This window comes from Stegostoma tigrinum, chromosome 28 (assembly GCF_030684315.1).
Source record: "Stegostoma tigrinum isolate sSteTig4 chromosome 28, sSteTig4.hap1, whole genome shotgun sequence".
In the NCBI taxonomy this organism is placed as follows: domain Eukaryota; kingdom Metazoa; phylum Chordata; class Chondrichthyes; order Orectolobiformes; family Stegostomatidae; genus Stegostoma; species Stegostoma tigrinum.
In genome coordinates, this window is record NC_081381.1 from 13,708,104 (window position 1) to 13,730,022 (window position 21,919).

Sequence of the window (21,919 nt, forward strand, 5' to 3'; positions counted from 1 at the left end):
TGAATGGCATGCCTGGGGTACATGTATTTTAGTAAAGTTATAGAATTTCTGGTTTATCATTCAACTCTTGTCTTTTTTTGTTAAGATAAGAAACACTACCAGAAGGTGATTTGTAAGCCCTGTCCTCCCGGAAGCTTTCGGAATAACACACAAAGACCGAAATGTCAGCCTCACACCAAGTAAGTATCCCCTTCCGAACCCCTGCTCAGGAATCACTTATATTTGTAACAGTATATGTGGGGAATGTTTTTTTGATCTGAGTTTTAATTAATCAATCCAGCTGTGAATCACAACAATTCTTGGCGTATATGATGCTTTGACATGGTATTCCACAGATGGACCTATTAAAAATTAAATATCACATGAACTGGTTGAATGGTGACTATACTATAGCACTGGTGACACAAGTTGAAAGCCAACTTTGGCAGTTGGGAAATTTAAATTCAATTAATTAAGTAAATATTTAATGGAAGTAATGATGACCATGAACCAGTCTTGTTTCACCATCGTATTTTGGGCAGGGGATCAGCTATCTTTACCCAGTCAGACTTGTATGTGACTCCAGGCCTACAGCAATGTGTTGAATTATTAATTGCTCTCTGAAACGGTTTAATTAGACACTTAGCTGCATCAAAAGCAACGTGATGATTGCCGGCAGCTCAAAAAGAGAGCTCAACACCACCTTCACAAGGTTAGTTAGCAATGGGCAATAATTGGAGTTGCAGATAGCCTGGGCAGTGAGGAAGGTGTTTGGTACACTTGGCTGTATTGGTCAGTGCGTTGAGTGTAGGAGTTGGGACGTCTTGTTGTGGCTGTACATGACATTGATTAGGAAAATGGTTTCAGAATACTGCATTCAATTCTGGTCTCCCTGTCATAGGAAAAATGTTGTTAAACTGGAAGGGGTCCAGAAAGGATTTACATGGATGTTTCCAGAGTTGGAGGGTTTGAACTTTGGGAGAGGCTGAATGGGATGGGGCTATTTTCCTTTGAGCGTTGGAATTTGGTGGGTGACCTGATAGAGGTTTATAAAATCGTGAGGGGCAGAATAGGGTGAATAGACAAGGTCTTTTTCCTAGGATGAGGGAGTCCAAAACTAGAGGGGCATGGGTTTAAGGTGAGAGGGGAAAGTTTTAAAAGGCACCTAAGGGCCAACTTTTTCACACAGAGGGTGTTGCGCGTATGGAATGAGCTGCCAGAGGAAGGCGGTGGAGGTGGGCACGATTACAACATTTAAAAGGCATCTGGATGGGTACCTGAAAGGAAGCATTTAGAGGAATATAGGCCAAATGCCGATAAATGGGTCTAGATTAATTTAGGATGTCTGGTCAAAATAGACAAGTTAGACTGAACAGTCTGTTTCTGTGCAGTACAACTGTGACTGTAAGAAAACAAAGTGTGGAGCTGGATGAGCACAGCAGGCCAAGCAGCATCTTAGGAGCACAAAAGCTGATGTTTTGGGCCTAGACCCTTCTTCAGAAAAGGAGGATGGGGAGAGGATTCTGAAATAAATAGGGAGAGAGGGGGAGGTGGACTGAAAATGGATAGAGGAGATAGGTGGAGAGGAAGGTATGTACTGAAGATGGATAGAGGAGAAGATAGGTGGAGAGGAAGGTATGTACTGAAGATGGATAGAGGAGAAGATAGATGGAGAGGAGGGTATGTAGTGAAGATGGATAGAGGAGAAGATAGATGGTGAGGAGGGTATATGCTGAAGATGGATAGAGGAGAAGATAGGTGGAGAGGAGGGTGTGTGCTGAAGATGGATAGTACTGAAGATGGATAGAGGACAAGATAGGTGGAGAGGTGGGTATGTACTGAAGATGGATAGAAGAGAAGATAGGTGGAGAGGAGGGTATGTGCTGAAGATGGATAGTACTGAAGATGGACAGAGGACAAGATAGGTGGAGAGGTGGGTATGTACTGAAGATGGATAGAAGAGAAGATAGGTGGAGAGGAGGGTATGTGCTGAAGATGGATAGAAGAGAAGATAGGTATAGAGGAGGGTATGTGCTGAAGATGGATAGCACTGAAGACGGATAGAGGACAAGATAGGTGGAGAGGAGAGTATGCCCTCCCCTCCACCTATCTTCTCCTCTATCCATCTTCAGTCCGCCTCCCCCTCTCTCCCTATTTATTTCAGAATGCTCTCCCCATCCCCCTTTGCTGATGAAGGATCTTGGCCTGAAATGTCAGCTCTTGAGCTCCAAAGATGCTGCTTGGCCTGCTGTGTTCATCCAGCTCCACACTTTGTTATCTTGGATTCTCCAGCATCTGCAGTTCCCATTATCTCTGATCACAACTGTGACTCTAAATGCCCACATTCTATGAATAAATAAAATTGAAATCCTGTGAATATATTTTTTCTAGAATATTTTCACGTAGTGAACTATTTTGAGCTTATAAATGATATCTTTGTGGTTAAGGTACTGCAAAACTGGCCATGAGGGTGTAGAGATCACCATGGCTCAGGTTCAGAATGGGGCAATGTTAGACCAGTTTCCAGCTGCAGAGGAAACAGAGTAAACCTGGGTATTGGCTGAGGACAATGTGGGCTTTCTGTGAATGAACAAGCTCTCAGCATCCTGTGTGGAGTTACTACAGGAAACATCACAATTGGATGAGGTTCAGAAAGCCTGGAAACATAATTCAACTGGAGTTAATATGTTCATGAGAGGAGGGGAATGAAAGTTTCTGTTAATGATTACCCAGGAAGAGTTAAGTGTTTAAAAACCCAGTCTAACTCCTGAGTGAGATTGAACCTGAAACCTATATTACTGCACACACCCCCAACTACATGTCCCTCAACATGTTTACGCCTGAGGGCCCTGACAATCCCTCCTCCTCACCACCGTGGCCTGACTCCTCATGCAACATGAATTCACTCCCTTTCCCCCAACTTTTAGGACCTGTCAACCCACCTCCCCTCTCATTGTGGAAACCAGCAAACCAAAGCCCTCCCCCCACTCTGTCAGGAATACTCCTTAACCATTGAACACAACACCCAAACCTCCCATCTGCCAGCACCGACATCCTGCAATCTAGAAATAATTTTGTCTTTCCCATGAAAACAGACAGAAGCTGACAACAATGTATGATTGTAGAAGAGTACAACACCGAAGGAGCACATTCAAGCTGTCCACTCTCACAGAATCCCTACAGTGTGAAAACAGGGCCTTTGGTCCAACAAATCCACACCAACCCTCACAGCATTCCACCCAGACCCAAGCCCCCTAATCTACATATCCCTGAACACCATGGGCAATTTAGCATGGCTCACCCACCTAACCTGCACATCTGTGGACAATCCCTTTAGGACAAAGGGGAAGGAAGTCTCCCCTTGCAGTTTCAAGTATTAAGAATGTGATTATGAATAGGTTTGAGGTTTGGCCTTGACTCACTGTCAGAGTTACATCTGCTTTCAAGCTTGAGACATCAAAACTCATCACAATTTCTTAACATGAAGATATGTGTCTCTCTCCTAGAGGGGTCAAAGGGTTCAGGGAGAAAACAGGATCTGGGAAATGAGCTGGGTGATCAGCTATGATCATGTTGAAAGGTGAAACAGGCTTGAAGGGCCGAATGGTCTACTCCTGCTCCTGTTTTCTGTTCACTTCAGCTACACGCCACTTTTCAGGAGGAGCTGGGATCTGAATTCCCAGCTGGGAATGCAGAGCTCAGTGCCAACGTAGTGTAATGTGCTAATTAGTGAGTATTCACAAGGCTATATTTACATAAGGGTTTGGTTAAATATTAGAACTGCGCTCCGAGACAAGTCTGCAGGGAGCCAGGAACAGATTCAACACACACTTTGAAAGGAAACTGGATCTATATTTCAGAACAATTTACAAGGCAGCAGGAAAAGAGCAGAGGGAGTTGGCCGAATTGAACAGCCCTTATAGAGGTGTTAGCAAAGTCACGACGGGCCAAATGGCTTTCTTCTTTACTGTATGATTCTGTGAAATGGTGAGCTTGGAGCTGTGCAATCGGGATTCCCCAGAAATTGGAAATAAGTTGGGAGCTCAGCAAAGATTACAGTATAACTGACACCAGGCACCAACAATTACTCATTCGCACAGTGAACAATAATGCAGTGTACACTGAGTGGTTGGAACATCGATCAGGAATGTGAAAATGCAGAACTAGGATCAGATGTGGGCCGTTCAGCCCTTCGAATCTGCTCCATAATTCAGTATGATTACTGACTGATCTAATTGTGGTCTCGTCACTCATTTCTTATATGTGCCCCATAACCCTCAAGTGCCTTGTCTATCGAAAATCCATCTAACTCTGCCTTGCATCAATTCAATGGTTTCGGGAGTGATTTAACAAAAACCACTGACATGCTATCATTGGAGATCAAGGCAGAACTTATTTTACAGAAACTGAGACAGTTTAAATGCCCAAAGCTTTTGTGGCTTTCATTGTCTATCTGTAATGCTTGCTAAAAATACTATTCACTTCTCAAGCTTCAGTTTGCATCCTATTCACAGAAGGTTCCACACATGAAGTTGCTCTTTATAGAAATATCTGAGATTGCAGCATTCACTGTGCAGTTAAAGGCATTCATGAAGCCTCAGGAACACGTGTATGGTGGCTCAGTGGTTAGCACTACTGCCTCACAGTGCCAGGGACCCAGGTATGATTCCAGCCTCAGGCAGCTGTGTGGAGTTTGCATGTTCTCCCTGTGTCTGTGTCGGTTTCCATGTGCAGGTTTGGTGGGTTAGCTGTGGGAAAATGCAGGGTTATGGGGTAAGGGTGTGGGTCTGGATGGGATGCTCTTCAGAGGGTTGGTGTGGACTCAATGGGTCGAATGGCTTGCTTCCACACTGTAGGGAATCTATGAACAAGTTGAAAATGTTGAATATGCCAGGCTTTGTTTGAAAATATTTATATCACCATACATTAACGAATGGAAGTGGATTACCCACGATGCAAGGACCTGTTTGAGAATTGGGTCATTTCTTTTGCTAGTTCCTATCTGTCTTATCATTTAATTGCTGAAATCTTTGCAGCTGAAGGGCGCTTGCCTGAGATGCCTGAATGTGCATTGCTGAAGAAATGAGAGATAAGATTTATAAGATTTGTTTTATTTGCAATGAGGCTGCAATCTTTGGGTTAAAGTGCAATTCTTTTCAGAAAATTCAGGGCGGCTACATGCAGCAGCATCAAAAACATTCATTGAAGGGTCTGATGGTTCAACTTCATGCTTTTGCAAAGTTCAGATAATAACATAGATAAATGCTTACTCTACCATTGCTTGCTGACACTTCCCAGTACTTTCATTTCTCACAACAGGTTTTCAACTTATGCAAAACATTTTTTGATTCAAGTGCAATGAGTTCATTTCAGGGCTATTGCCTCCTAAGGACATCCCTGCAACTCGCATTCCCACTACTAGTGCTGTGAACAGTTTTTGGTCCCTATATCCAAGAATAGATAGCCAGCAGCACCTTCAAAAAGCCAATTAAGGACAGGCAAAACATGAAGGGGTTTCAGAAAGGTTCACTGGGGTGATTCTCAGAATGGAGGCAATGTCTTATGAGCAAAAGGTTGAACAGTTTGGGGCTTTGCTCACTGGAGCTTAGAATAATGAGGTGATTTCATTGAAACATATAGGATTTCTAAGGGGTTTGACAGGGTAAATGCTGAGGGGGGGGCCAATTTATGACTGAGATGAGGAGGAATTTCTTCTCTCCGAGGTTTGAGAATTCTGCACGAGAGAGCTGTGGGGGCAAGGTCCTTCTGTATATTTGAGGCTGAGATAGAGAGATTCTTGGTCAGTTGGGGAATCAAGAGCTATGGGGGAAACACAGGAAGCTTGGTGTGAGGAGTGTCAGCTCAGCCATGCTTCTATTGAGTGGTTGAACAGGCTTGAAGGGTTGAATATTCCTATCTCTTTTGGACTTACGATTAACGAAGATGTATATAAATGATATCTTTCAATCACAAATGACTGGAGGAAATTTCTTTGTTTGGTAATAAGCTTGCAGAATGTACAGTCACTGGGAAAAATAAACCTATCAATCAAATGTCTTTTTTAAACAGTTGCACACTGTTGGGGATGACTGTCTACACTGAAGGTAACAGCACAGTTGATAACTATTGTACCGATCCACTTCTCCTGCAGAAGAATGAGCCGTGGAAAAAAAGTAAGTTTCATATGTAATTTTTACACTTTTACATATTTAATTACCAACCTGTGCAGAATAGAATTTCATTTTGAACTAACGCGACCTCCAGTGTTTATAACTTCATTAATTCCAAAGCAAGGCAGAGATGCTGAACAGTTTGTGCCACACAAATACAGGATGATCAAAAACATGTTTGGCACATTTGCCTTCATTACTCAGTCCTTTGAGTCTGGGAGTTGGGAAGTCACATTGAAGTTGTCCTGCACATTGGTGAGGCCTCTTCTGGAATACTGTGCCCACTTCCCGTTGCTCAGTTATAGAAAGGATATTATCAAACCGGAGCAGGTTCAGAAGAGATTTATCAGGATGTTGCCAGGTATGGAACATTTGAGTTACAAAGGAAGGCTGGATAGGTTGGGCTTTCTTTCACAGGAGCATAGGAGGTTGAGAGGTAACCTGATAGTTTATAAAATCATGAGGGGAATAGATAGAGTTAATGGTGGATGTCTTTTCTCTAGAATATGGGACTTTTTTAGGGTGAGAGGAAAGATATTTAAAAAATACATGACGGGCAATTTTTTTATACAGTGGTTGGTTTGCATGTGGAATGAACTTCCTGGGGAGTGGTGGATGAACTACCACATTTAAAAACCATTTGGATAAATACATGAATAGGAAAGGTTTGGGGAGAGGAACAGGCAGATAGAACACTTTGGGATTATGTTCAGCATGGGCTGGTAGGACTGAAAGGTTTGTTTCTGTGCTGAATGGCTCTATGATTCTCAGGGCAGAAAATTCTGCATATCTAAGAGGGTTTTGGGTTAAACTAAGGCCCTGCTTGCCTTTTAAATGGAAGTAGATGCTGAGCTGAACTTGACTCATTAACATGGAAGTGTCTGAGATGTTACAACGAGCAAAACCGATCCATGAGTTTGCAACAAAACCCATCTCTCCCATGATTGAGGACCTACATTGTCTGCCAGATAAAATTCACATCCTTCTTTACAAATTTCTTAATGTTTTCACCTCTGCTTTCTGTGTTTATAAACGTTCCAGTTACCCTATTCAGGTACACGACTGCAGGATATGGGACTTGAACCCAGGCCTCCTGGCTCACTGGTAGGAGCACTACCATTGCACCACACAATCCCTGTGTGACCATTTCAAGAGATGACTAGATATAGCACTTAGGGTGAATGGGATCAAAGGTTATGGGGAGAAAGCAGGATTGGTTGTTGACTTGGATGATCAGCCATGATCGTGATGAATGGTGGAGCAGGCTCGAAGGGCCGAATGGCCTCCCACTGCTCCTAGCTTCTGTTTTCTATGTTTCTCTGTTTATCTCTTCACGATGCTCCACATGACCTATGCTCAATTGCCCCATAGTGACCAGGGATTTGCAGGCCTGGTGGATTAGCCATGGGAAATGCAGGGTTCAGGGATAGGGTAGGGGGGGGCAGGTCTGTTTGGAATGTACTGTGGAGGGTTGAACAGATTCAATGGGGTTGGAGGGGGGAGACAAAGGCCTCATGGTATTACTGTTGGACTGTTAACCCAGAGACCCAGATAATGTTCTGGGGACCCGGGTTCAAATCCCATAATGACAGATGGTAGAATTTGAATTCAATAAATATCTGTAATTAACAATCTAATGACCATGAATCCATTGTTGATTGTCGAAAAAACCCATCACTAATGTCCTTTAGGGAAGGAAACTGCCATCCTTACCTGGTCTGGCCTACATGGGACTCCAGCCCCACAGCAATATGGCTGACTCTTAATTGCCCTTTGGGCGATTAGGGATGGGTGAGAAATACTGCCTGGTCAGCGACACTCTCATTCCATGAATGAATAAAGAAAACAAAAATGGCCTGCTCCCACACTGTAGGGATTCCATGATTCTCATACTTATTTCATCAATTTGTAACCCTCCATGTGTCTCCATGTCTCACTCCATTCACTGATGCTGCAGTGAAGTGCCTTGGGATGTTTTAGCATGTTGACGGCACTACACGCAGAAACAAGTTGTTACTGTGGACTTAAGTGAAATTCAAAGCCATTCACCTCTGGAGGTCTGTAAGAGGACAAAGAGTGGACACAAGGAAATGTTAGGAGTACCTGCAAACTCCAGCTTCTTTCATAGATAAATCCATTATTAGCAAAAGGAACTAGACTCAGGGAAGTTTTAAAAATGTAGACAGTTAGGAGGATGAATGAACATGGGAACAAGTGTAGGCCATTCAGCCCCTTGAGCTTGTTCTGCCCCTCTAAAAGATCATGGCTGAGCCTTCACTTCAACACCATTTTCCCCGCACTGTCTCTGTACCCTTTTCTTTAAATTCATTCACATGATGAACTCGTCGCTGGCCAGGTAGCATTTATTGCCCATCCCTAATTGCACAGAGGGCAGTTATGGGCCTGGAGTCACATATAGACCAGACCAAGTAAAGGCAGCAGTTTCCTTCCCTAAAGGACATCAGTGAATCGGATGGGTTTCCCCCAACAATTAAAAATGCCTTCGTTAGGCATTTAATTCCAGATTTTTATAAAATGTAAATTCCACCATCTGGCATGGCAGGATTCAAAGCCGAGCCCTCAGCACATTAGGTGGGTCTCTGGATTAATAGTTTACATCACTAATATCTAGAAGTTTCTTGATTTCTGCCTTGAGCATCTTCAGTGACTGAGCATCTTCAGTTTTCTTGCAAAGAGAATTCTGAAGGTTGACCATTTCAGCAAGTCAGTGGAAGTTGGGGAAAACGTTAACACAATTATTGAAATTTTCTGAACATTTTTACAAACCAAGATTTCCTCGTGTTCCAGGAAACTCTTTAACTTCTTTCATGGTTTGGATTCTGATTCCTTTGGCCATTCTTTGCGTCATCATCGCAGTGAGATCATCACTGCGCAAGGTATCAAAGAAGCAAGGTAATGGATTGAAGCTTCGGGTGACAGTTCATTAATCCAAATGTAGACGAGAGAGGCAGCAGCTCCTTGCATGGCAGCTGAGTGTCATCGGACTGAAACATTTTTCCACTCATAATATCTAAGTCAAACTATCCGCCTTTTATCTGTTTTATTTCTGAATAAAATTGTGTGGGTTCAGGGTTTAAAGGTGTATCATTAAAGTGCATGATTGTAAATAGTCATCCTTTCTCTTTCTCTGCCATTTGTTAACGAGTAAACTTGTTTATAACAAACTGAATTATTTTCCTGTTGATGATGAAACCTGGCGTGAATTGATTTTGTGCTGAGTTGCACAATCCATCAGATAAATTGATCAGTTCTGAAGAAACCGTGCTAAATTGCTCCATGACAACAAAATATGAGGCTGGATGAATACAGCAGGCCAAGCAGCATCTCAGGAGCACAAAAGCTGACGTTTCGGGCCTAGACCCTTCATCAGAGAGGGGGATGGGGTGAGGGTTCTGGAATAAATAGGGAGAGAGGTGGAGGCGGACCGAAGATGGAGAGAAAAGAAGATAGGTGGGGAGGAGAGCATAGGTGGGGAGGTAGGGAGGGGATAGGTCAGTCCAGGGAAGACGGACAGGTCAAGGAGGTGGGATGAGGTTAGTAGGTAGATGGGGGTGCGGCTTGGGGTGGGAGGAAGGGATGGGTGAGAGGAAGTACAGGTTAGGGAAGCAGAGACAAGTTGGACTGGTTTTGGGATGCAGTGGGGGGAGTGGAAGAGCTGGTCTGGTTGTGTGGTGCTGTGGGGGGAGGGGACGAACTGGGCTGGTTTAGGAATGCGGTGGGGGAAGGGGAGATTTTGAAACTGGTGAAGCCCACATTGATACCATTAGGCTGCAGGGTTCCCAGGCAGAATATGAGTTGCTGTTCCTGCAACCTTCGGGTGGCATCATTGTGGCACTGCAGGAGGCCCATGATGGACATGTCATCTAAAGAATGGGAGGGGGAGTGGAAATAGTTTGCGACTGGGAGGTGCAGTAGTTTGTTGCGAACTGAGCGGAGGTGTTCTGCAAAGCGGTCTCCAAGCCTCCGCTTGGTTTCCCCAATGTAGAGGAAGCCACACCGGGTACAGTGGATGCAGTATACCACATTGGCAGATGTGCAGGTGAACCTCTGCTTAATGTGGAATGTCATCTTGGGGCCTGGGATAGGGGTGAGGGGGGAGGTGTGGGGGCAAGTGTAGCATTTCCTGCGGTTGCAGGGGAAGGTGCCAGGTGTGGTGGGGTTGGAGGGCAGTGTGGGGCGAACAAGGGAGTCACGGAGAGAGTGGTCTCTCCGGAAAGCAGACAGGGGTGGGGATGGAAAAATGTCTTGGGTCTTCCAACCCCACCACCCAAGACATTTTTCCATCCCCACCCCTGTCTGCTTTCCGGAGAGACAACTCTCTCCGTGACTCCCTTGCAGAACACCTCCGCTCAGTTCGCAACAAACTACTGCACCTCCCAGTCGCAAACTATTTCCACTCCCCTTCCCATTCTTTAGATGACATGTCCATCATTGGCCTCCTGCAGTGCCACAATGATGCCACCCGAAGGTTGCAGGAATAGCAACTCATATTCCGCCTGGGAACCCTGCAGCCATATGGTATCAATGTGGACTTCACCAGTTTCAAAATCTCCCCTTCCCCTACTGCATCCCTAAACCAGCCCAGTTCGTCCCCTCCCCCCACTGCACCACACAACCAGCCCAGCTCCTCCACTCCACCCACTGCATCCCAAAACCAGTCCAACCTGTCTCCGCCTCCCTAACCTGTTCTTCCTCTCACCCATCCCTTCCTCCCACCCCAAGCCGCACCCCCATCTACCTACTAACCTCATCCCACCTCCTTGACCTGTCCGTCTTCCCTGGACTGACCTATCCCCTCCCTATCTCCCCACCTATACTCTCTCCACCTATCTTCTTTTCTCTCCATCTTCGGTCCGCCTCCCCCTCTCTCCCAATTTATTCCAGAACCCTCACCCCATCCCCCTCTCTGATGAAGGGTCTAGGCCCGAAACGTCAGCTTTTGTGCTCCTGAGATGCTGCTTGGCCTGCTGTGTTCATCCAGCCTCACATTTTGTTGTCTTGGATTCTCCAGCATCTGCAGTTCCCATTATCTCTAAATTGCTCCATAGTGTCCAGGGATGTGGAGGTTGGGTGGATTAGCCGTGGGATGGTCAATGTGAGGTTACAGGGAAAGGGTGGGGGTGAGATGTTCTTTAGAGAGTCAGTGCAGACTTGATGGGCTGGATGGCCTCTATCTGCACTGTAGGGATTCTATGATGAGTCACTGGACCAGAAATGTTAACTATGCTTTCTCTCCACAGAGGCTGTCAGACCTGCTGAGTCTTTCCAGCAATTTCTGATTTTGTTTTTGAAATTGATCAGCTTGATGGCTCGATGGGATCCTTAGACAGTTGTGATTGGCTTGAGGAATAGTGGGCCTCAATAATTGGTGGACCTAACAGAAGCTTTTCTCAAACTTAAGTGTGATCCAATTGCTGTAAAGATTATAAGAGGGAGCTTCAAGCCTGGAGTCAGCTCAGGTCAGGCAGTTTCTGTGGAGAGAGAAACAGAGTTAACATTTTGAGATGAATAGAAACACAGAGTCCCTAAAGTGTGGAAGGGGGCCATTCAGCCCATCGAGTCCACAATGACCCTCCGAACAGCAGCCCCTACCCTACCCCCATATGCACTGCATTTCCCCTAGCCTGCACATCCCTGGGTGCTATGGGGCAATATAGCATGGCCAAATCACCAGTCCATTTGGAAACACACCATTAACTCTGTTTTTGTCACCACAGATGCTGCTGGACCTGCTGAGTTTCTCCAGCATTTTCTCATTCTTTTCAGACTTTTGGCATCCATAATATTTTGCTGTTATTCCAGGAGTCAGTCTACGTGAATGAACCATTTGGTGCATAGTTAAAATTATTAAAAAGATTCAATTGAGTTTCTGTACCAAATGACCCAATCACTTACTGTTTGCCAACATATTTGTAAACAGCCGTGAATTTGCAGCAGTGTGAAGTAAGCTAGTTTAAATGTAGAATCAAATGTAAAAATATAAAACTCGAAAATGCAAGGAAGCGTTGCAACAGGGCCATATGTTAAATGTATATTCCAGATTCATTACTGCCTTGCTAACCTGATTTCTCTCTTTTTTCTAGGAATTGGAATGCTGGTGAAACTGAAGGTAAGTCTGTTTTACAAATGTTGCTTTTTCTCTGAATGGCCACTCCATTTACAGATTTTTCATTAACCATGGTGAATTTGGTTGCAAGTTTAAAACTGTTTCAATAGTTTTGGTTTGAGTGGTGTTTGTGACAGTCTGCAGCTCTGACTTCACTCTGAGGTCTGTTTGTTCCTGCCCCCTGTGCTGTATAATGGGTTAACTGTCCTCATAGGGTGTGCTCTATCAGTAATAAAACCATAAGATGTAGGAATAGTGGACCATTCAGCCCATTGAGTCTGTTTCACCATTCAATGAGAAAATGGTTGATCTGATCATTCTCAACTCCACTTTCCTGCCTTTTTCTCCATAACCCTTCATTCCATTATTGATTGAAAATCTGTCTATACTGCAACATTTACAAATTTCAAGACTTGTAAAGAATTATTATTCTATTTTTCTCCTCATAACCAAAGCACACAACCCTAGACTTTACACATTATACTTCAAATGCCATCCTGCTGCCCACACATATAACATACAGACCATAAGGGAAGAAATAATTCAGACATAGACTTGAAAGAGTAATTCGAATTCTTTGTTAGCACAAGGTATGTATATTAGAGTCTAAAGCAGAGAACTATTTCTCCAAAAGTCCCCCACTGCGTGTTCTTTCTCTGAAAGTTCTACTTGTGTCACAATTACTTGGCTTAGTCCACAGTCTTCATTGTGGAACAGCCTGAAGAAGAACAAAAGTTCACAGAATTGTTATGGTGCAGAAGGAGGCCATTCAGCCCATTGTATCCACCCAGCTCTCCGAATGAGCATTGTGATTTTGTAACCCCTCTGATTGTTTCTCTTGAGATGATAGCCCTGTTTGAATGCCTGGGCCACACATCCAGGCAGTGGTCTCAGTACTTGTGGCCTAAAAAGTCACCCCTAAATCTACCAGACCACAGGGCTGCTCTGTCATTAGAGACTGTTGGTGGTTTAATCTGAGGGGCATCACGCCGTGGGTGAGGGGAGAGGTTGAGCAGGAATGCCCTTCACGGTACTCTCAGTTAACATGGGAATTGTGCATCAATCTGTATCACAAAACACCCACCCAGCCAACTGAGCTAACCATTCCCCACTACACCACCCACGCCCTCCACCTCCTCCAGGAATTCCAACTCCCTGGCCCCCAACACCTCATCTTCACCATGGACGTCCAGTCCCTATACACCTGCATTCCGCATGCAGATGGCCTCAAGGCCCTCCGTTTCTTCCTGTCCCGCAGGCCCGACCAGTCCCCCTCCACCGACACCCTCATCCGCCTAGCCGAACTCGTCCTCACCCTCAACAACTTCTCTTTTGACTCCTCCCACTTCCTACAGACTAAGGGGGTGGCCATGGGCACCCGCATGGGCCCCAGCTATGCCTGCCTCTTTGTAGGTTACGTGGAACAGTCCCTCTTCCGCACCTACACAGGCCCCAAACCCCACCTCTTCCTCCAGTACATTGATGACTGTATCGGCGCAGCCTCTTGCTCCCCAGAGGAGCTCGAACAGTTCATCCACTTCACCAACACCTTCCACCCCAACCTTCAGTTCACCTTGGCCATCTCCAGCAGATCCCTCACCTTCCTGGATCTCTCAGTCTCCACCTCAGGCAACCAACTTGTAACTGATGTCCATTTCAAGCCCACCGACTCCCACAGCTACCTAGAATACACCTCCTCCCACCCACCCTGCTGCAAAAATTCCACCCCCTATTCCCAATTCCTCCGCCTCCGCCGCATCTGCTCCCACGATAAGACGTTCCACTCCCGCACATCCCAGATGTCCAAGTTCTTCAAGGACCGCAACTTCCCCCCCACAGTGATCGAGAACACCCTTGACCGTGTCTCCCGTATTTCCCGCAACACGTCCCTCACACCCCGCCCCCGCCACAACCGCCCAAAGAGGATCCCCCTCGTTCTCTCACACCACCCCACCAACCTCCGGATACAACGCATCATCCTCCGACACTTCCGCCATCTACAATCTGACCCCACCACCCAAGACATTTTTCCATCCCCACCCCTGTCTGCTTTCCGGAGAGACCACTCTCTCCGTGACTCCCTTGTTCACTCCACACTGCCCTCCAACCCCAACACACCCGGCACCTTTCCCTGCAACCGCAGGAAATGCTACACTTGCCCCCACACCTCCTCCCTCACCCCTATCCCAGGCCCCAAGATGACATTCCACATTAAGCAGAGGTTCACCTGCACATCTGCCAATGTGGTATACTGCATCCACTGTACCCGGTGTGGCTTCCTCTACATTGGGAAAACCAAGCGGAGGCTTGGGGACTGCTTTGCAGAACACCTCCGCTCAGTTCGCAACAAACAACTGCACCTCCCAGTCGCAAACCATTTCCACTCCCCCTCCCATTCTTTAGATGACATGTCCATCATGGGCCTCCTGCACTGCCACAATGATGCCACCCGAAGGTTGCAGGAACAGCAACTCATATTCCGCCTGGGAACCCTGCAGCCTAATGGTATCAATGTGGACTTCACCAGCTTCAAAATCTCCCCTTCCCCCACCGCATCCCTAAACCAGCCCAGTTCGTCCCCTCCCCCCACTGCACCACACAACCAGACCAGCTCTTCCACTCCCCCCACTGCATCCCAAAACCAGTCCAACCTGTCTCTGCTTCCCTAACCTGTCCTTCCTCTCACCCATCCCTTCCTCCCACCCCAAGCCGCATCCCCATCTACCTACTAACCTCATCCCACCTCCTTGACCTGTCCGTCTTCCCTGGACTGACCTATCCCCTCCCTACCTCCCCACCTATACTCTCTCCACCTATCTTCTTTTCTCTCCATCTTCGGTCCGCCTCCACCTCTCTCCCTATTTATTCCAGAACCCTCACCCCATCCCCCTCTCTGATGAAGGGTCTAGGCCCGAAACGTCAGCTTTTGTGCTCCTGAGATGCTGCTTGGCCTGCTGTGTTCATCCAGCTCCACACTTTGTTATCTTGGATTCTCCAGCATCTGCAGTTCCCATTATCTCCCACTTCAGACTCTAACCACTTGCTGTGTGGAGATTCTTTTCTCACGTTACATACGCTCCTTTTGCAAATAACTTTAAATCTGTGCTCTGTCATGCTCAGGTAGGTGGCGCCTGTGAACTTTAGCTCACTCGTTTGATCGTGACCTGCCCCCTTCATTGATCTGCCTTTGAGGCTGCAAGTTGACCTGGTATCCTTGACTGCAGCTCAATTCTAGAGGTCATTGGAACTCCAAGGCTTCAGGCACCTGGCTTTGCAAAAGACCTGAGGCCTACTTCAAGCATAGGCCCTGGGCACCAACATTTCTGTATCTACCAATACCCCAGCTTGTGAAAATATTGGGACGGTTGGGTGATGACACAGTGGCACTATCACTGAACCATTAATTTGGAGATACAGGTAATGTTCTAGAGATGTGGATTCAAACCCCAAATGGCAGAAAGAATAAAGAGGAATAAAAGAGGAAAATATTGAAACAACAAATACATTTCTTTCAATGTGCCTAATGAAATAAAAATCTGGAATGATGAGTCTAATGATGACCATGAATTTATTGTTGATTGTCAGGAAATGCCCACTCAGGGCCTACATTTGACTCCAGACCCACAGTCAATATGGTTGACCCCTGACTACTCTCGGGGCAATTACGGATGTCCAATAAATGCTGGCTTAGCTGATGACACTCATATCCTGTGAATGAATTTTTAAACAAGTGGAGAAATGTTAAAAAGACAAACAAATTTCTGTCAAATACGCGTCTGTAAAATGAGCTCCCATTACTTTTTTTTCATGAAAAACACAGTTTATTTGCATCTGTGGCGTCAAAGGTGATATTTACAAAGGGAGCGATGACGAAGCAGAAATAAATGCAGGAACTTTGCCAGAAGCTGAGAAGCAATGCGTGAATGGAATTAACTCTGATTCAAAATCAGTGACAGCAATGATGCCACTGATAAGCAACAAAATGACTGAAGCTCCTACATACAAATATGACATTCTCGACATCGAAACAGTGTCAGCTGTTGGTGAGTGCAATGTTTTCCCCACTACCTTTTCCCTCCTGTCAATGTTGTCAGCTGTAGCTCAGTAGGTAGCACATTGCCAGCCTGTTGGAAGGAGGAAGCTTGGAAGGGCTGTGAACAATCTGCGTCCCCCTGCTCCACATTGTATCACTGCAGGCTCAGTGGGAGGCAGCCTTGCCTCTGAATCAGAATGTTATGAGTTAAATCCCACTCCACAGACTTAAAGACAGCTGTCCAGACTGGCACCGTCATTCAGTATTGAAGGAGCCGATCAAGGTCACAGGTATCATCGTTTGAAGAAAATGTTAAACCGAGGGTTCCTTTTCCCCGTCATGTAGACAAATACTCCATTATCACGACTTCAAAAGAAAGCAAGACAGTGTCATATACTTGATGATATTTATTTCTCAGTTTAGAGATTATCTGGTCATTAATAATTAATAGCATTTGTGGTGCTTGCAAATTGGTTGCTGAACTCTGACATTACAACAGTAAGTACAATTCTAGAGTATTTCATTGGTGGTAAAGTTCTCTACTGTGTATTGAAGTTGGGAAAAGTGCTATATAACAATAAGTGTTCCTTTTCTCTCAATACATTGTACTCTGCTTGTTCACCCTGATGTTTATATAAAAGGGGTAATGTAGTAAAAATGTGCTGCTGTTTTAAATGCATTTTACAGCCCTGCAACATAGGATAAATGGGGAGGTTTTGTGGCACAGTTAGTAACCTCCTTTGGTCCAGGTTTGAGACCCACTCTGGTGCTGGTTGACAATGGAAGAGTATCTGTATAATGGCTAAACAGGTTGATCCTTGACCTGTAAACCTCCCAACCAGCTGGGTGGTAGGTAGTAGTGGTCTCCTAGTAAACCAAACTGCAGAAGGCAATTGCAAATCACTTTGACCTTAAGATTGGACCAATCCAACAAAATTACATTGTCCGAACCTCGGAAATGAGGACAGGAGACCGGACAAACTATACGGACTGTGTGTGCAATTGAACCTAATTGTAACATTCATTTGTTTTCATGCAGTTCACCCTAAAGACAGTACAGAGGACAATATTCCATTTCCAGTCCAAGAAAACGGGAGAAACTCAAACACCTATTATCCCATTGAGGAGCAGAATCAGAAACAATATAATGAGCCTGTAACTATGGGAAACAAAAATAGCATCCAAACAAGCCAATACTTTGAAAGCAATAAATAGTGACTGTGTCATATTTCTGTCCAAACTCAGCTTCCTGCAGAACACACAAGTTAGTATTATCAGTGCGAGGTGGTTTATAAAGGTGCACATGGCCATTGACTTGATATCTTTGTCATGAGGAACCTGTTCAGCAGGAAGCGAGGAGATGTGTCTGAGGGCTGTTTGGAACCAAAGCTCTTTTCTTGGCATTTGATTACATGAAAACAACTAAATCAATGAAAGCACTCATCTCACCGGAATATTTTAACTTAGCAGAAATCTTCCTTAAGTCAATCATCCATTCCCAAATGTGGATCCATGTCAGAAAGGCGGACATCTCGTTTTTTGTGGATTTGCAAAGTAGACCAGACTTGAACATACACCTACAAAGATCTGTTGGCCTCTTTTTAAACAATTCACAGAATGCCTACAGTACAGAAGCAGGCCATTCAAGTATCCAGTCAACAACTATTGGGGTTTTGTAGGGGTCAGTGGTTAATGTAACAAATTTTTAAAATTCCTCTTCAAAAGAAACAAGGTTTATGGAAAAAAACCAGCCATTAGCCAATTAAACTGGACTCTCTTCTCCAGATTTTTGAGATTCTGAGTCTGCAACATGTTAAAATGAGAATTATTGGAGGTGATAATCAGCTCATTGGCAAAGATCCTGTTTTAAAGAGGAGCAAGAAAATCCCCAGTGAAAAGTCGAAGCTGGCGCAGTGCTGAGGGAGTCCTCTACTGTCGCAAGTGTGTTTTGGGATATGATTATGAACCGAGCCTACGCTTGCCTCCTTAGATGGGTGCGAAAGAATTCACAGCTTCAAACAAAAATGGGAGCAATATTGAGAGAGATAATGGGAACTGCAGATGCTGGAGAATCCAAGATAATAAAATGTGAGGCTGGATGAACACAGCAGGCCAAGCAGCATCTCAGGAGCACAAAAGCTGACGTTTCGGGCCTTCTCAAACAGTGATTGTGGCGACAGTTATTAAGAGATCAGCGGTGCGTAAATTGGCTGCTGCATTTAATCGAGTCACAACTGGTTACATAAGGTTGCTGATTATCGAACCCAGTTCACTAAGTGTCAGGTACAGCTGCGCTTTTCGCAAGAGTAGCTGCACTCCCAAATAAATCACAGATGAGAAGCTCTCTCAGGTTTTTGAGACACACACACACACACACACACACACACACAGCAACATTATATCAATGCATGTTCACTTTTTTCCTGCAAAATTGTTTGTGCTCATAGATTTTCAGAGATTTAGATACAGGAAAATAATTTATATGCAACACTTAAGATAACAGAGGTTGTGATCTTAGCAGCTCCAGGAATTTTGCCCTTTAGATTTGTGTAACTTAAACCGTGTTGGTATCCAGCTATCGCAGCAACTGGAGCTTTCGTCTATAGAATAAGCAATATTCTTTTAAAGTAATAACACACACTTTAGAAGCTTGTCTTTATAAAACACTGCTCATATTATGTAATGCATTCCCAAATATTATTAATGCTGTACATTGAACATAAATAAAATCAATTGCATTCTTTATCTAGTTCAGTCTCCTTCTGCACAATGTCAAGCAGTGTCTTACAGACTTAATACTAAGAGTAACCCTGTATGATTACTACAGAGTTAGACAGGCTACTTGGGGGAGAGGGGATAGTTTCCATTGATCAGAGGAGATGTGGTGAATTGAAAGAAAGATTTAGAAGTGCAGGAGACCCAGACCCCAACTGGAGCATTGTGTACAGTTATGGGCACCATGTTATCGGAAGGATGTGAATGCATCGGAGAGAGTGCAGAAGTGATTTAGAGAATTGCCCCAGGAATGAGAAACTTCAGCAATGGAGATAGAGTGAAGAAATTGGGACTGTTTTACTTGAAAAGAAAGCCGAGAGGAGATTTGATGGAGGATTTCAAAATCATGAGTGGGGCTGAACAGAATCAATAGGGAGAAACTGTTCCTGCTCATAAAAGGAACTGGAATGAGAGGGCATAGATTTAACACGATGTGCAAAAGAAGCAAGGTGGATGTGAGGAAACACTTTTTCCACAAGAATCTGGAAATGTGGCACAGGCGGGCTGAATTAAGGTACATGTGGATATGGAGTAAAAGCAGGACTAGGTGATGCTGCTCACTGGAAGAGTCACTACAGGCACGAGGGCAGAGTGGCCTTCTGTGATTCTGGGAGGAGACGATAAATCTTTCTGGTTGTAAGAAGAAGGGGGCAGGGATACAAGATTAAAGCCAAGAGATTTAGGAGCAAGAGAAAGAATAGGTTCTTCTTTTACACAAACTATGGAGAGGTAGAGAAAATACTGTCAGAAAGTCAGCACCAATGATTAGGTTTTATAGGTGTCTGGAGGGAAGAAATGCACTGTGTGGCCGGATGGGATTGGGACCACAGATTGTATCAAATTAACGCTAACGCAGCTGGATTAAACCAATTCCCCCTATTTCCCAGGTAGTAATCCTTACATAAGTATAATCAAACATTGTCAGACAGAACCTGCGATGTAATTACATCAATTTGGGTCAACCAATATTTTGCAAATAGAGCATCAAGCACCATTCGGTATGATCATCCCTCTCAGTCCCTTCTTTCTCATAATAACCTTTGATCTACTTAGCCCTAAGAACTATATCTAACTGCTTCTTAAAAACATTCAATGTTTTGACATCAACCACTTTCTGTGATAGAAAATTCCACAGGCTCAGCACTCTCTGGGTGAAGAAATTTCACCTCATCTCAGTCCTATATGGCCTTCCCTGTATCCTTAGACTGTGACGCTTAGTTCAGGAGTTCCCAGTCATCAGGAACATTCTTCCTAAGTTTATCCTGCCTAGTTAGATTTATATAGGTTTCTACGAGATACCCCCTTCATTCTTTGAAATTCCAGTGATTAGAGTCCTGAACAATCTAGTCTCTCTTCATAGTTCAGTACTGCCATCTCTGGAATCAGTCTAGTAATCCTTTATTGCACTCCCTGTATTGACAGAACATCAGATAAGGGAATCAAAATTGGAAATAACATTGATGTGGTCTCACCAAAGGCCTGTATAATTGCAGCAAGACGTCCCTGCTCCTGCGCTCAAAAAACCCTCTCGCTATGAAGGCCAATATTCTGCATGCTATCAGTGACTGGTGTATAAGGACACCCAGGTCTTATTGCACTTCCTCCTGTCCCAACCAATCACCGTTCAGCCTGCCTTCCCGTTTTTGCACTGAACTGGATAATCTCACTCTTGCCCACATGATTCTCCATCTGCCGGCTCTCTGAGCCTGTCCAAATCACACAGCAGCACCTGCTCGTGGCTGGTGCAGGAGCTGTGTGTACCATCGCACAGTTTACAGAATTATAGAGCCGCACAGCACGGAAGCAGAGCCCCTTCGGTCCAACTCATCCATGCTGACCACACATTCTGGTCCCATTTGCTTCTGCCAACCTCCGGACTATCCAACAGCACTATCTGCATTTGCTACCCCCCAGAAATTCAGGCTTTGCTTTCAGTAGGTGACTGAAAGCATGGTCAAAGAGGTAAACATTAAGTGAGGGCTTCCCAAAGTTTGGAAGGTTGGGGGGGGAGGGGTCCCTGAATGGGATCACAAACTAACATTTTTGGTGTAAAGAACTGTAAAAGGTAGCAGTGACCAAACCTACATCCCTCACTCTCTTTTGATGTTTTAAAGCTATTTTGGGAAGTAATTCCAAGTTTTTCTAAAAGTTTTTTTAAAAAATTGACTATATGATAAAACACATGACAATTGTTCAAAATGCCTGGCAGAACCTAAATGTACTGGTGGAAGGGTCAGAACTGAGGCACTCTCTTCCACTTTTAGCCACCAGAGAGCAGAGCTGTTCCATGTGCCGTATCACAGATCGTCAGCAAACTTTTAGGGAGACTTTTACAAGCGGAGAGAAAAGGGCACCACCTCAGCCCCTGCACGTCCTTCGGGAGTATCTCAACTTCTGTTTGAAAGCTAAAGACCATTCTGAGAACACCAGACTTTTTAGCTGTTTAAGAAGACGCAAGTTCCTTTTCAGAAATTAGCAGATGGAGCACATTAAGGTCCCTTTACCACGATCACAGTTAACAATCAAGTTATCATTTCCCTTAAACCTAATTGTTCACAAACAGACCACACAATGGGGTTTCCTCATTTTCTCCCAATGGCTGATTTGGTCTCAGACTTCAGGGCCCAGTCTTCATGCATCAACTTCAAGAGTGGTGAAACTGAAGTTTCTGGCATTTTCTCTCTTTTCAAAAGTCATCATATTTCTTTGCATTTTCTTCCTGATTGGACCCATTGGCAGCATCAGACAGCCATTACACCCAGTCGATAATAGCACTGCTGGTCAGGTAGCAGGTGGTGAGAACCGGAACGAGAGGATGAAACAGCACTTACACCA

The 21,919-nt window shown here is 44.8% G+C and overlaps 1 protein-coding gene across 1 annotated transcript in view; it reads left to right on the plus strand.

Annotated features, from left to right (window-relative positions):
• The window catches only part of LOC125466523 (uncharacterized), a 60,879-nt gene extending 41,885 nt beyond the window's left edge, over positions 1-18,994 (plus strand). The window contains exons 8-13 of the mRNA XM_059638098.1: positions 86-179; positions 6,049-6,152; positions 8,958-9,062; positions 12,254-12,279; positions 16,097-16,319; positions 17,349-18,994. Coding sequence (XP_059494081.1) covers positions 86-179; positions 6,049-6,152; positions 8,958-9,062; positions 12,254-12,279; positions 16,097-16,319; positions 17,349-17,524 — 728 coding nt within the window. The 3' untranslated portion in view covers positions 17,525-18,994. The remainder of the gene's footprint in view (positions 1-85; positions 180-6,048; positions 6,153-8,957; positions 9,063-12,253; positions 12,280-16,096; positions 16,320-17,348) is intronic.
• Positions 18,995-21,919: the final 2,925 nt, after the last annotated feature.